The following is a 14642-nucleotide window of genomic DNA, read 5'->3' on the forward strand; positions in this document are numbered from 1 at the left end:
GTGCGTTGGTCTCTTTTTTATTACTTATTTCTCTGCATTGAGTGACAACCCTCTCAAATATAAGACACACAAACAGAACAAATAAAAGTCTCAGATTCACTCTGTAATTGCAAAATTATTGCTTACTTATTGTGACATGATAGCAACTCTTCTGTGATAATGCAACTTCAACTACGATCCAAATTAGCCGAATGTCATGTGTCTTATTCAGGTTTTTTCTCGAAGTTGGCAGTAACATATCAAAAGTTTTTAATTAAATATAAAGGAGTAATAAGAATTGAATCCTTACCGTTAGCTCCTTAGGCACTGGATGAGGTCTGCTGCTCACTCGGCTGGAAAATGACTCTAGCGGCAGCGCGCGTCAAACACGTGTTCCACGACAACACTAGGCTGCCCACAGATGCGCCTGCCTAATAATCGGCTTGATATATTTGGATATTGGCCGATGCCGATTATGTTAAAAAATGCCAAAAATCGTCCGATTAATCGTCCGACCGATTAATCGGTCGACCTCTACACCAGAGTATTTAAGTTGTTACATCATAGACCAGTTCAACCAATACAACAAGCAATGCTCAGCTCAGCAACAGCCAGAGGGAGAAGGAGAGCTGAGCTGTGTGGAGCTAGGCTAACTGGTGGATAGGGGAATGAATAGTCTGGCTTCACTCATTTAGACATGATTTGGATCAATTCCCACTGTGACACTGTCCCTCTGTGTCCTTGCCTAGGCATGCACAGACACCACACACATTACATCATTACACACACACACACACACACACACACACACACCGACACACACAATTCACATTGTCTAGCGTTAGACTCCACTCCCTCTTTTTTTTTTTTTATTAAATCCAATATTTTATTTTTAATTTCCTGATCTTGTGCCTGGGCAAATATCCCAAGTCCTTGTCAGATGTAACTGTGTGTTATTATAACCCATAAGCTGTCTGTATGAACTGCTGACAGAGCAACATACACTTGTCATTGTTGTCAACATCATGCTAACCAAATGCTTTGTGCTGCGCAGCCTTCACAATGAAGGCTCAAACCTTTAATCTTAAAAAAAAAAAATCCTTCTATTATGCTGCATCTTAGCTGTTTACTAGAACTCCCTTGTGTTGCTTGATAATTGAATACACTTCATGTTAACACAGATAAATGAACATCACAGGGTCCAGCCAAAAGGACTAAGTGGGTCAGTGTGAAGCCCGGCCACAAAATGTCGAACTAATTATGATCCAGACTCTTTAATCTGTGCTCTCTTATTGAAGCTCAGTGCTTATTAATGAGTGTGATTATTATGCAGATGGGAATGGAAACAAATTTTATTTTTTGCTTCATGTGCTAATGCTCTTGTACCGCAATCTGTGTAGTAGAAAGGTGTGCATGTGATTGTTTTATGTATGCTTACACAATATCTATGTAATGTTCTGTATGCCGATTCGTTTCTCTCTATGTTAGCGCTTGTGTTACGTGTTCTCTTACACTTATCAGCTTTTTGATGAGAACAGTTCACAGAAACACAATTTCACACAAGTCAAGAAACTTGAAACCTGCAATTAGATTAGATTTTTTTAATCTTAAACAAGCTACATACACACACATTATCACCTTTTAAGTGGACAAGGGAACCAAACAGTTTCCTATTTACAGATCTAGCAGATACATGACAACACTAGCAGTCTTCACCAGCTCCTGAGGGAAGTATCTGGCTCTTTAGCTGCTACATGCTCCACACTATTAAGCAGCTAGCTGATAATTTTGTATGTCTGTCTGTTGGTGCTGTGCAGGTTGTGGCGTCAGTTTTTAGAGCTTTTTCGTTGGTCTTGACTGAAAACGATGAAAAGAGTGAACAAAAGCAGTAAAGTTGAAGGCCAGAAAACCACAACAACGAGCAAAAATACACTCTAAAACTCCGTAGAGCTGAAGGCAACTGCAGTATCTGTGGGTTCTTCACTAAAAAATACCTTTTTACATTACCATTATAAACAATACTGATTATAGCAGCTTTAAAAGTCACTTTGCAGGCCAATCACCCATTAGTGTCTCTCTCTCTCGCTCTCTTTTTATCCAACCTCCGTCAGTTCCCTAGTTATTTTATTGACATATGGCAAGCTATACCATAATCAGATTACCCAATACGTTACAGCAAGGTCATATGAAACTGATCAGTGCAGAGCAAGAGTGTATCACACTACACTCCCTGCTAACTGCCATTCACCACAAAGTGCCCTGCCATGCAACATTGTTCTACCCAGTGTTGACAGGGGTCAGCACTATTTGGATAATTAAGTGAATTCTGCCAAAACAGGCTAAGAGGGCTTCTCTGTCAGTCTGTCTCACATGGTTGGTCCAAGCTGCATACTTCCTACGGAGAAACAGAGCACAAAGGTCCTTTTCATATAATGTGTAACTTGTTTTTTTAAATAAATTACTGCTACACTATGGCATATTTTAGCTATGTTCCATCTCATGCTTTTCAGTATGAGCAGCTTCAAAAGGCTTTACCTCAATGTCCCGCTATTTTAAACATACACTCACGAGGACTGAAGCGAACATAACCAAATTTCGTGTCTCCTAGTCAATGGCCTGCCAGGCCCAATGAAAGCACTCTTCCCTCTTCCTCGGTTCTGTTTATACACATCAGCCTCCAGAACTGCATTTCAAATGAGTAATGATGACTCTGTGAGCATCATGTCATGCTACATTACTGCTCTGGCCCTCAGAGCACCACAGCACTCTTCCGTGAATTTAGACTTGTAGCTACCCTTTACATGGACCTAAGCAATGACAGCCAAACCAGTCAGTCAATCAGCCAACCTGACAGCGGTGCACAGCCAGCAAGCCTGTGTGGAGAAACTGCTGTGACAGGCGTAAAAGAAACCGGGGTGATTTATAAATCCTGCATTTTTTTGTGATTTATAAATCTATGATCCTACTTCCTGGCTAAACGTGATGGAGGGGGGATGGAGGCTGCCAGATGCACTCAGCATGCCACATGGCCCAGTTCTTTTACTTTGAATGATGAGGTTATAGATTTGTAGTGGATAAAACGGGGCACAATGGGCAAAGCTGTTCCATCTGTAATATGAATGAGAAAATGTAGTATGGGCAGAGATAGACTAGTGTGAAGGCTCTGTATTTATAGATATTCATATAGATAATTCTGCCTTATCCGGCCTGCAGTGTTTCCTTATTAATATCAAAGAAATGATTGGGTTCACTAATTCCTTCTTAGAAACTAAACAGTGCCTTTTTAAAGGTTTGAAGAATAACTTTGTGGTGTCTGATTTGTTGTGTACATCCTCCACAAAGCTTTCTCTGACCACTGGGGAAGTGATTACCAGCCAACAAAGTGACAGGTGGATTAATCCATCTACACTGACAACCGCCACCTGTCAGGATCACCCATTAGATGGCTTCTGAGCCTCCCCAAACACAGATACTGATAAAATGATGATGCTTACGTTGGCACAGAAACACCCAGTGTCATCAGTTATGGACACTGTGATTCTGCTTTTAGAGCAGCAGGGGGGAATTAAATGGCAATAAGTGCACTGTTTTCCCCAGGACTAGTGAGCTTAACTTACTGTGCGTGTGTGTGTGTGTGTGTGTGTGTGTGTGTGTGCGTGCGCATGCAAGAGTGACAAATGAAAACAAATGCAGTACCTTCATTACCCAGTGCATCTAAGATTTGCTTCTCTATATCAGTTTACTGTCATTACATTGCAGTGCTGTGCATTATTTTACTGCGTCTTATTTCATAGCACACAGCAGTGACATCAGAGATTCACTGCAGTGTGTTTGACCACAGGAAGGCAGATGTTTCCTCTCCCTGTCCAGATGGTGGCAGTGTGTTCCACCTTGTACATATTGATTAGGTGACTGGCAGGCTGTCAATCTGGGGCGCAAAGGCAACCATGTACAAGCAAGCCCTTAAGGTTGTTTAACTGTAAATAGTAATGTTTTGAGAGTCATGAGGGAACTTCATGACTCTCAAAACATTAGCAAACATATATCAATAGGTGTTCATTGTTAGCTTATTTCTAATATATTCAATCATTTAGCTAGAACCAGTAACTGCGGAGAAAGCTGTTTCTGATCAGTAGTTTCTTTCCTTGGCCAGGACTGGGCTTTACTCTGCATTTGGAAGTGGGCCAGGCCACAGTCAGCAGTTCCCACTGCGGGACCATGCGGCGCAGCATTATCATAATGAAAAGTTATTAATCAAATCTTAAGTCCCAGATAACTGTAGCGACTGCAGGCATTTCTGCTGTCTCCTAATAACTGATTGTGGTAGAATACTGAAGCAGAATTTCAATGCTTCCATTTTTTAATGAAGCCCCCCAGATAGTTTTGTGTGTGTGTGTGTGTGTGTGTGTGTGTGTGTGTGGGCTTTCATAACTGAATTTAAAGGATTTGGCTGAGACTCAGACTCTGGGGAGCTGGGGTCTTTAGAAGTGGCTGCAGGGCAGCAAAAGAGTAATACCATATGTATGTCTTCAAGGATACTCATTACAATCGAAGGTTATGTGATATATTAGCAGCTTATTGAACAGGAAGTTAAGTGATTTTCTCAGTTTCCAGCTCACAATTGAGCCAGGTCAAGGTGTTGTCTTACCGCCAGAAGAAAAAAAAAAAAACCACCCTCCCAGCCTCCTTCACTCGTACAATGTTCCTCTCTCCACCTCCTTTTCCTCCTTCTTATTCTTTCACCTCTCTGTCCCTGCCCCAAATCTCTTAACTTGTACTTTTCCTCCCTTCTACTTGCTTGACTGACTCTCCTGAGACAGTTAATGCATGCATCAAGGCAAGATATATCATCTTCCTGTGCTCTGTGCCTAGTGAGGCACTAGGCCAGTTCCTGAAGTTAATACCATGTGATTTGTTGAGGGCATTACACACAAGGAAGGTTGTGCAGGCTGAGGCTGTTTCTGCAGTGTGTCACTGAGCACTAAATATTAAAGGCCAGATGCTCTGAAATGCACAGAATGAATCCGCCCTTCCCAACATACTGCAGCAAAAATAGCACAGAGTGAGGAATTTTTATTGAAAAAAAAAACAACTTTTACCTTGTTTTGTTTTAGCTGTGTTTCCACAGCAGTATTCATCATTACAGCCCACTCATAACTCTCTGTGTGACTGACTGGTCAGAAGAGGGCAGTGTTTCCCAATCTAAATGAAGGAGTCCTGTATTTTCACTCCTTCAGGGCCTTTGGATGACTACACACAGTTGCTCACACAAATCACACACACCTGACTTTATTATAGTACAGTGGGAGTGCTGAGCAACGCTGTGGCCCGGCTGTGTTACCGTGAACATGTCTTCAATGCAAAATAATACAAGACACTGGTATTTGTTTTTGAGGCCAGTGCTTTGCAGCCCTTTTTCTTTATTTGATCAGTGTGGCTTTTTTCTGGTGTTGACGATGAGAACAGGACCGGCTAAGTGCAGATAAAAATAGCTGTGCGCCCTCGAGCCTGCAGCAGAACAGGGGTCTCTCTCTGCCTGTTTGATGCTAAAAGATTCTGATGCCTGCTTTCTACCCCGTTCCATCTTTTATTACCTGGGCAGGTTACACAGGAAAACAACATGCCTCTGTCAGTGCTACTTATTTGGGCTTGTCACACATGATCACACCTGTTATGCTGTTGTGTTTTTATCCATGCCTTGCAACACATACAAGAGCCTTAATTACCCTGTGGTCATGTGTTTGTTTGTGTGTCTCTGTAGAGGATTCCCTCATGCGTCAGGATGACATTTGGATGCTGGATGGTGATGATCCACAGCCCCTTTCCTGCGTTCCACGCCCTGATCACCTCGACTTCCTACGCATCACACCGCCCGAGGATGACATCATCGGGGACACACCCTACTGTCCCAAGCTGGAGTGCACGGTGAGGGCCCCTAACACATGAGCAGCACAAACAACAGCAGAATTAGCTGGAATGCATATTTTCACACCCATAGCACTCCTTTTTTCCACCTCATGGGACTGGTAGGGATTTCTCTCCACTCAGGCATTTAATCACCTGATCAAGAATTCTTAGAAATGGATTAACAGGTCATGGATTCTAATCTGTAGACTGGGGTCTTAAGCCAAAACTGACTGATCATTCCAATCAAATCTCTTTCGTTCAGAGCAAAGACCATCTCTCCTTCTCTTGTAGCATTTTTTTAAACCTAAATTTCAACGGCGCAGGCTGTTAGGAATAATTAGTATAATTGATCTCTCCTGTTATTGAGCAACACAAGATACTTTGTTTGCCGCAGAGCATGTGACTGATGTAATCCTACTGCACAGTCTTTGTGTCTTCTAAAAATAAGCCTGCAGCAAACAATGTATTGTTTGTTTCAAGGTGTTTGTGGGCTTTAATAATGCTAATCACTAGTGCCAATAAAGAACTTCTCTGCATTTCTAAATCATCTAATAGAATGTGAAAAACTGTTCCATCACTTAGTCTTTCCAGATTTCATCATGCGGTCTGGCAAAGGCATATCCTTGTGGCAGATGCGGCAGATTACCTGGGTGAGGTTTACGGGGCGTAGTGTATCAAAGCAAAGCGTTGTTTTTCCAAGACACAATAACTGCCCTGACTGTGAGCATAACAAGTTGACATACCAGCACAAAGGCCACGCTGTACAGAATTAGGCACTCTGTATTGTTGAGAAAGTGACAACCATCTCACATACTGGACTCCAGCACGGCTTTATCATCACCGTCATCCATTATCATTAGAAAAAAACACACCTCTATTGTACATGATGTATTCTAAGTGTGTTGTAACATGGAATGCAGAAGGTTGTGATGATGACACAATCAAAGCCTGTGGGCTAGACTTGATATTTTTTACATCTGTAATGTTAACATGATCTGCAACTTGTAAATTAATTTCACTTCTTCTATTTTTGAGTTCATATGTGTCAGACCTGTGTTCATATCACAGTTTAGTTGATCAGTGGGGCCTCTTCTAGTACATTTACAGTGTGTGTATGAAATACCATTGTTCTTGCATAACTTAATTCCTCTGCCACAGAAGACTCCTTTCTATTCTATTTGAGAGGGGGGAGGGAAAGTAATCACCCGTCCTAGGAAAATGCAATTATTAATATTTTTTTTCACATAGGTTTCTATTGGTAAGACATTTCCAACAATTCATTATAGTGACAAATAAATACTTCATTCATGCAGTTCTTTTGCTGGGTTCATTACTTCCATATGCAACGTCACCACCACCACCGTCTTAAAAAATGTCCATTTCTTCTATTTTTCTTCCTGTTGTGTTTCTTGTACCATCCTGTTTTTCACCAGGAAGATTTCTTAATGGGGAAAAAAACAATCAATTACCAGTCATTGATCCTGTGTCGGGGGAGACAATAGCATTAAAAATGCTTCATTTATGGCAGTCAAACTGGATTAAATTGGACATCTGAAAAGCTCTTTTTAAACAGTCTTCCAGAAGTTTGCCCTTTGGTAGATTCAGTTTAGACAGTGCTCAACCAGGCAGTCTGAAGGAGTGCATTCAAGGAGAGTGAACATTGGTTGCTAAGGGCAACCACAGTTTGAAGAATGCTGTGTTTTCCTAACCACTTTCTTGACATTTATACAAAAACCTGTGACAGGTAAAATTGAGTATAAGCTATAAAACAAAACAGAGGTTGTTTCTCTCTGTTTTATTTTTTCATAAAAACTATTTAGGTAATCCCCTTTCCCTGTTGATAGCTTGTAAACTTTAGCTAACTTTAGCTTAGCTTGCAAACTTTCCAAAGTTTTTCCCCTTAGTGTCCCCAAATCAAACTTCCAGTTTGAATCAAAACTGTCGGTGCTCATACAGAGTAAAGGTAAGTGAATCAAAAGCCCTTTTCTGTCTTGTGCTCCTGAGCTGCTTATAACCTTATATACAGTCTATGCTTATAACACATGTTAGCATGTTAGCTAGAGCTGGCTATGGCCTGGCTGACTAATCACTTAAGTAAGCCCTGTATTGCAGCAGCTCACCGCAATGCTGGGTTAATGGACCTCTGCAGGTTTCCACCTGACCACAGCCTGACTCCTCCTCTGTGTTTACGCGGCAGCCATTTTACGGATGTGAGCAGAGGTAATCAGACACCTGCGGTGCCGAGCTCTGCAGGTCCCCTCCCAGGAAGGGAGGTACCTGAAGGGAGGCGTCTCCATACTGGGTAGACCAGTGAGACACCCCCAACCTGAGGTATTTCTTTCTCACACAGCAGCACACAGGGTTTTCCTGTTAACTGAGAGACAACTTAAGGAAGACAGACCCAAACTAGAAGAACAGTTTAATCATGGACTACAGACTGTATGCCAGCACATAAAGAAGGATAACCTACAACTTTATGGATAATACCGCTTAACTTGTCGGAACAGTTGGAAATACTTTGGTGAAAGGCAGGTGAACTCTGCTCTCCCAGGGAGATTATAGTGGGCCATGCTTCCAGCCGCTGAACAGCTTGACTTCCACCGTCATGGGAATCTTGCTACAACAGAGAAAAATTAACTGCACTATAATTTACAACATAAAGTCAGTAGTAGTCTTGATGTGATATTATAAAAGTCTACTATTTGCAACCTGTTTGTGTGTCACGAAACAGGAACACAGGATAGTGTTGTTAGAATTGGCATCCATCTGGAGAAGGAAAAGGGAGCTGGGGAGATTTGTCCATACAAAGGCCTTTTGTTCCGGCGGTATAGGTGGAATAACAGCAGCTGGATAACTGAAGGTGGGGAGATGAACCTTTTGTGACATTTTCACTGAACACTAGCTGCTACCTGTTTTGCTTTGCCTCTCTTTGCTCTCAGTTGGTGTGACACTTTGAACAATTATGGACAGTGCAAGTAATAATTCAGATGAACTGGGGAAGCAGCCCCCTGGTTCCATCAAGAATGTCTTCAGCAGTTTTTTCAGCCGGGATATATCTGCCTCCTCAGTCACGGACTCGGCTATACTGACGTCTTTCAAGGAGCTACCAGATGTGGAGGATCTTCTTCCTGAAGGTGGTCAAACTATTAACAGTGAGAACAAACTTCAAGGGAGGAAAGAAATGCATCATGGTAATATGACTGCTTTGGGGCAGTGGGATGAATCATCGGAAACCCACAAGGAGTCGGATAACCAAGTAAAAACAGCAGCTGGAGCCTCGGTTGACCCAGATGTGGTCCAGGTCACAAGAGTAGAAACGTATAGTGACACAGAAAATGAGTATGAGGAGGCGGCCAACAATAGCACTGGTCTGTCAGAGAAGATTACCAGGACCAGTAGGCCTTCTCTACCTGATGAGGACAATTATACAGGAGACCATGTTGATGGAGATAAGCTAAAAGATTCCAGTAAGGCTGAGGCAGAGTACCAAATGCCTGTGTTTAGAACACACAACCTTAAGGAGAAATCCCGCATAGAAGCTATTCTATATTCAGACAGATTCACCAGCAGAACTAAATCTAGGACGGCACTTATCTCTTCAGTTTCCAAACACGGACAAGGCTGTAGTCCTAAAGAGACCACCACCACATTGTCTGTGGATGTAGAAACATGTGCTGCTAGTGAGAAAAGTAGTGACAATGTGCGAATGGATGAAGAAAAGTATGCTGGCATAGATGGCTCTCTGCCCACTTCTTCCATCATCTCCGGACATCTGGATTTGGAGGCTGCCGGTCAAAATGCTGCTATAGCCTTTCCTTTGAAGCATACAGGGCACCGAGATAGTACACAGAAGGAGGAGACATGTGAGGAAAGGGCTGAGACTGATGAGGGGTCTGAGGAATCTTATTCCAGCCAGGTGTCCTCCTCTGTTCCATCCAGCCCCAAGACTCCTGAAGTTGCAGTCCAAGCTGGTATCACAAATTACGCTATAGGGTTTAAAAAACCCACGTCATTGTCCACAAAGACACCAGAGAGAAACACACCACCTCCAGTTTCATCTATTTCCCCCTCCTCTACCTCCTCCACCTCATCCCCATCCAGGGGCACGTCACTCTCTTCGCCTCCTTCCTTCCAAATGCCGGCTCTCTTCAGTGGGTTACGGGTGCTGAAGAAAGGAGCAGTAGGAGATGACAGGGAGACGATGTCAGAGATCAAGCAGAGAGAGAAGGATGCTGACCTGGCCCTGCTCAGCCTGAAGAAGACGGTAAACAAAGCCAAGCTCTTCCCTGAGCAGAAGACAGCCACTGCAGTCAAAAAACATGCTGAGCCTAAAACCATTGCAGAAACTAAAAGCACTGTAATGGGACAGCTCAGTCAGCTGCTCAACCTAGACAACCAGGATGAGACCAAAAAGGATGCTGATCCTGAACACAGCAAAAAAGAAAGTGGAGAAGAAGTTGTGGGGGAGACAATTCCAGGCCCAGGAACCCTCACATCCCCACCAGAAAAAAAGAAAACCTCAGACCTGGCCTATGAAACCTTCAGGAACATCTTTGGCCCCAAAACTGTCAAAATAGAAAAAACAGAAAAGGTGGACCTGGAGGCAGTGAAAAAGAAGATCAAGAATGACAAGGAAAACCTGCGGTCTATTTTTGAGAGAACCTCCAAATCCCCTGGCAAAGAACTCAAAAGTCCCACAGAGGCTAATGTATGAAATAATAATAACAATAATAATAATAATAATAATCTTTATTTGTAGAGCACTTTTCAAAAACAAGTTAAAAAAGTGCTTTAACAAGTGTAAAGACAATAATACCCAAGTGACAATAATACAAAAACAATACAAGATATATGATTTTGTAAGTGCTACGTGCAAAGATAGGGGGAGATGATGTATCATTGCTATGACGTTTTTGCATATTTTTCCTCCCCACAGACGGAGGTCACGTCCCCTACAGACAGTGAGGACAGGACTCCAGGGCGTCTGCAGGCTGTGTGGCCCCCCCCCAAACCTAAAGATGAGGAAGAAAAGGTGGGACTCAAATACACCGAAGCAGGTAAGAATCTCAAGCTTGTTGCTTTAGACACTGTTGTCTGTCATCTAAGACCAGGAATGCTGACAGAGGATCATGCCAGTCAAGCTTACACAGACACACCTCACGCTGATAGGCTTTGTGGATAAGGGCCGTTGCTGATATCATGGTATTTATATCCTGGTATTTTGGAATGGATCTCTTATAAAAACACTGAAACAAAAGTAGAGCCACCACACGTCCCTCTAAGACTCTGAGGCAAATAAAGCAGAGCTAGCTAAGTATCAGCAGCAGGGTGTAAGACATCCTTTAAATCCATTTAAGAACACAGTGAGGCTGTGTCTGCACCTTAATGCTCCTGTTTGTGTGGTTGCTGTTTCGTAGCTCCACAGGATAGCACGTGTGGATGTTAGAGAGGTGAAAACATTTAATGGAATTCTGGGCAGCAGGAATACGAGGTATTTGGCCCACCTCGTAATCCAAAGTTGTAATGACAAACAGATAGGTTTAAAGCACACACAGCTCTCCATGGGCTGATTGAACTGCAAAGTATAAAAGCCATTTCATGTTCTGGGTACAATGAAATTGTGTTAACTAAAAGCGTACCGTGCACAGCAACAGCTGTTGGGATGTTCTGTGTGGTGCCGCTTCATCCCTGAGATTAGAATAAGACCAGCAATTGTGGATTATTCTAGTGATTTGTGCTCCACGATCGGGCTTTGCGCTTGTCAAAGAGAACAGTGTGTGGAATTTGAGAAGCAGAGCAAAAGTCTAAACCAACACATTTATATCATATCATATTTTAATTCCCGCACTTTTATGGTACTGATTAAATGGTGTCAATAATGACTAAGTACAATTACAGTAGTTATCATTTGTTTTAAGATTAACCTGATTCTAATCATTGACTCAGATTAATCATTGCTACAGTACAATGTTACTTATTCCAACAAAGTGCTTAGGTGTGGGTCTATAGAAAGTCTATGCTACGTCCCAAACAGGATCAACGTCTTTATGTGGTCTTGATTTTAGTCGTAATTCTAAATAGAAATTAGGACTCACAAATGCAAAAATGAGCCCCCAACTCAGCCTAGTCTTTAGGTAAATTGAAATGAAAGTTTGCCATCAGGTGACAAGACTTTGTGTAACTTGGTACGGTAGGATACCAATGGGTGATCTTTTTTTACTTTCACACGTCATGTTTATTAATACCAATAGATCAGCATTTTGCCTAACATTTCTGACAGTAGCATAGTTTAAAACTGGTTAGTTGAGTTGTAAATATGGTCCTTTTATAGTGTAAGTGACCCACCCATCTGTAGAATTATACCACTAAATGCCAGTACATCTGGTTGGGTTGTCTTGTCTTGCAGATTAGCTTGATAGTGATTTAACATGCTAATCTGTCTTCAGGAAAAATCACAGCTCTAAACCTATAAATCTTTTTGTCTTAGTCTGTAGAGCATAACAATATGCTGTGATTGTTGAACTGATAGCCTTCAGCATATATTTATTTGATCAGACTGCCAGCAGAATGAGTCATACAGGTGTTCGTGTTCTGCCTCCTTACAGAGCACCAGGCCGCCCTCTTGCAGCTGAAGAGAGAGTGCAAGGAAGAGCTGGAGAGGATGCATGTAAGTTATCACATGACTTTTGCAGACATGTTAAAACACTGCCCAAGCAAGGCAGCCTATAGCACCCTTCAACAACAAGGCAATTCAAAGTGCTTAGAAAGTTACAATATTAAACAGAAATCTGTTTTGTCCTACAGTTGACTCTCCTGAACACAAGATGGCACTAAGCAAGCATGAAATGTTCAAGCGCAGCAGTTGAACTGGTGTAACTCCACTCAGTATTTACTTGCATCACTAGATGTTGCATGTTTTACAGTTGCCCAGTATTTTGTATAAATTTTCTTTTGAATGGAAATTGACCAACCTGTCAATTAAGTTTTTTTTGTTTTTTTTAAAGTTGTTGTTTTTTTCTTTCCCGGTGAAACAGTATAGATGGGTTCAAATAGAAAAAGAATTAATCTGACTCAGATTTCTGTTGTCGAATGTGTGTCCTTATATTAGAGATATTGTATATGGAATTTGTTTGCAAGCTTCCAGAGCTCAGATGACACATATAACAAATATATTCATTTATTTAAAACAAAAAATAATCAAATTAAAACCAGTGTATGATCATTTAGTTAGTAAACCATTAAAATCTTAAAACATTGAATTATAAAATACTTTTTTTATAATCAATGAATGTCCTGATTATTGTCTCCTAATGTGACCTTTACCACTTTTATACAAAAAGTGAAACTGAACTTCATAATTTTAGTGATTCAAAACAGAGGCAAAATCTTACAGAGCATGTTATGTTTCACTCAGTGTCAATTAAAAAAGATCTACAAGAGCGTGCTACCGACCAGAAGTTCATGTTTTTGTATATAATAATGTAACTTCTAAATGTTAAGTCCTTGCCGCACACAGAAATCTGTGATGGACATCTCTCTTTCTTCAATATGGTGGCTCTCGAAATTTATTTTAAAGGTGACAGGTTTCGTTCATCGAAAGCAGAGATTAGGAACAGTGTTTCCCTGTTGTTTTTGTTATCCATCTGTAAACTCAATTAGGACTCGTGCTGCATACCTTTGGAAAACCAAAAGAACATACTGTAGTTTGGCCATGATACATAATTTGTACCACTGATAAATTGTTTTATGGACCATTTCCTTAAGAAGTCTGACCACAGAATTAGTTTCTCAGCCTGTCTGCATAAAGTCTTTAATTTGACGTCAACCTTTAAAGCACTGCTGCAGACACTGACAAACATGTACCACAGTCAGCCCACAAGAAAGGGTGGGAACGTGCCTAATTTTATTTCTAAACTGAGAGAAGTTAACAAGGAACATCTGTAAGATTTATTACAAAACAATTTCCTTTCTGTATCAAATCAATACTTCGCTTTGGCTGGATTGTTCTTCATTGTTTGAAATGTCAAATGAAAAATTGGACTTACCAGATTGTCACTGTGAGAGTCAGATATTAACCCCAGACTGGGGAAATGTAATAGCAGTGAAGTTAAAAACAAAGCTAAACATTTTATTTTTGTTATTGCTCAACAATGACTCAAATTCATGTAGGTACACTGGAATAAATATACACTTAAAAGTAAGTTCATTTAAGGAAAACACAACACTACTATGGTTTTATTATATTACATTGATAGAAAATGACAGAATTTTTTAATACTGTGGATTTGTTTTGTCTTGAAATTCTGCTCTTGCTCTTCACAGTCTGACTTTGAGCTGCAGATCTTCCAGCTGCGAGGTGAGCATGCTGTCTCAATATCACACCTGGAAGGAGTCATTGCCAAGATGCAAAGAGACAGGGCCTACAATACACGTCAGGAGCGAGGTGAGGTCTGCGATGCTGCTGTGTCCACCGCAGATGACCCGATTCCCAAGACCTGCCGCACCGTGGGTATCCAGACGGACAGGGAGACCTTCATCAAGAGCCCTGAAGGTGACGGCAGCGGGCTTGCTCAAAGCCCCAACCAGAATGTGCCGAAAAAACTCATCTTGGACTCTATCGGACTAAATCTAAAAGCTGAAACAGCCCCAGGTCCTCCTGGACCGCCGCCTCCTCCCCCTCTCCCACCAGGCCTCTCTGGACCACCACCACCACCTCCTCCTCCTCCTTTGCCAAACAACATGGGAGCACCGCCACC

General features: G+C 41.7%; 1 protein-coding gene and 1 long non-coding RNA gene across 5 annotated transcripts in view; one reads left to right on the forward strand and one right to left on the reverse strand.

The window, feature by feature from the left end:
- LOC123978599 (formin-1-like) overlaps positions 1-14642 on the forward strand; it is a 55526-nt gene that overhangs the window by 4962 nt on the left and 35922 nt on the right. For 3 of the 4 annotated variants that reach the window (XM_046061919.1, XM_046061922.1, XM_046061921.1), the window contains 4 exons: positions 5741-5904; positions 10823-10943; positions 12492-12553; positions 14209-14625. In XM_046061919.1, coding sequence (XP_045917875.1) covers positions 5741-5904; positions 10823-10943; positions 12492-12553; positions 14209-14625 — 764 coding nt within the window. Of the gene's footprint in view, positions 1-5740; positions 5905-8825; positions 10595-10822; positions 10944-12491; positions 12554-14208; positions 14626-14642 lie in introns of those variants that run through there. The other variant, XM_046061920.1, reaches the window with a different exon arrangement.
- Positions 5363-8303, reverse strand: LOC123978601. The gene is made up of 2 exons (XR_006827017.1): positions 8007-8303; positions 5363-5914 (listed from the first exon to the last, which is right to left on the reverse strand). It is a non-coding gene; the product is annotated as an uncharacterized LOC123978601 (long non-coding RNA).

Source organism: Micropterus dolomieu, linkage group LG11 (genome assembly GCF_021292245.1).
Source record: "Micropterus dolomieu isolate WLL.071019.BEF.003 ecotype Adirondacks linkage group LG11, ASM2129224v1, whole genome shotgun sequence".
NCBI lineage: Eukaryota > Metazoa > Chordata > Actinopteri > Centrarchiformes > Centrarchidae > Micropterus > Micropterus dolomieu.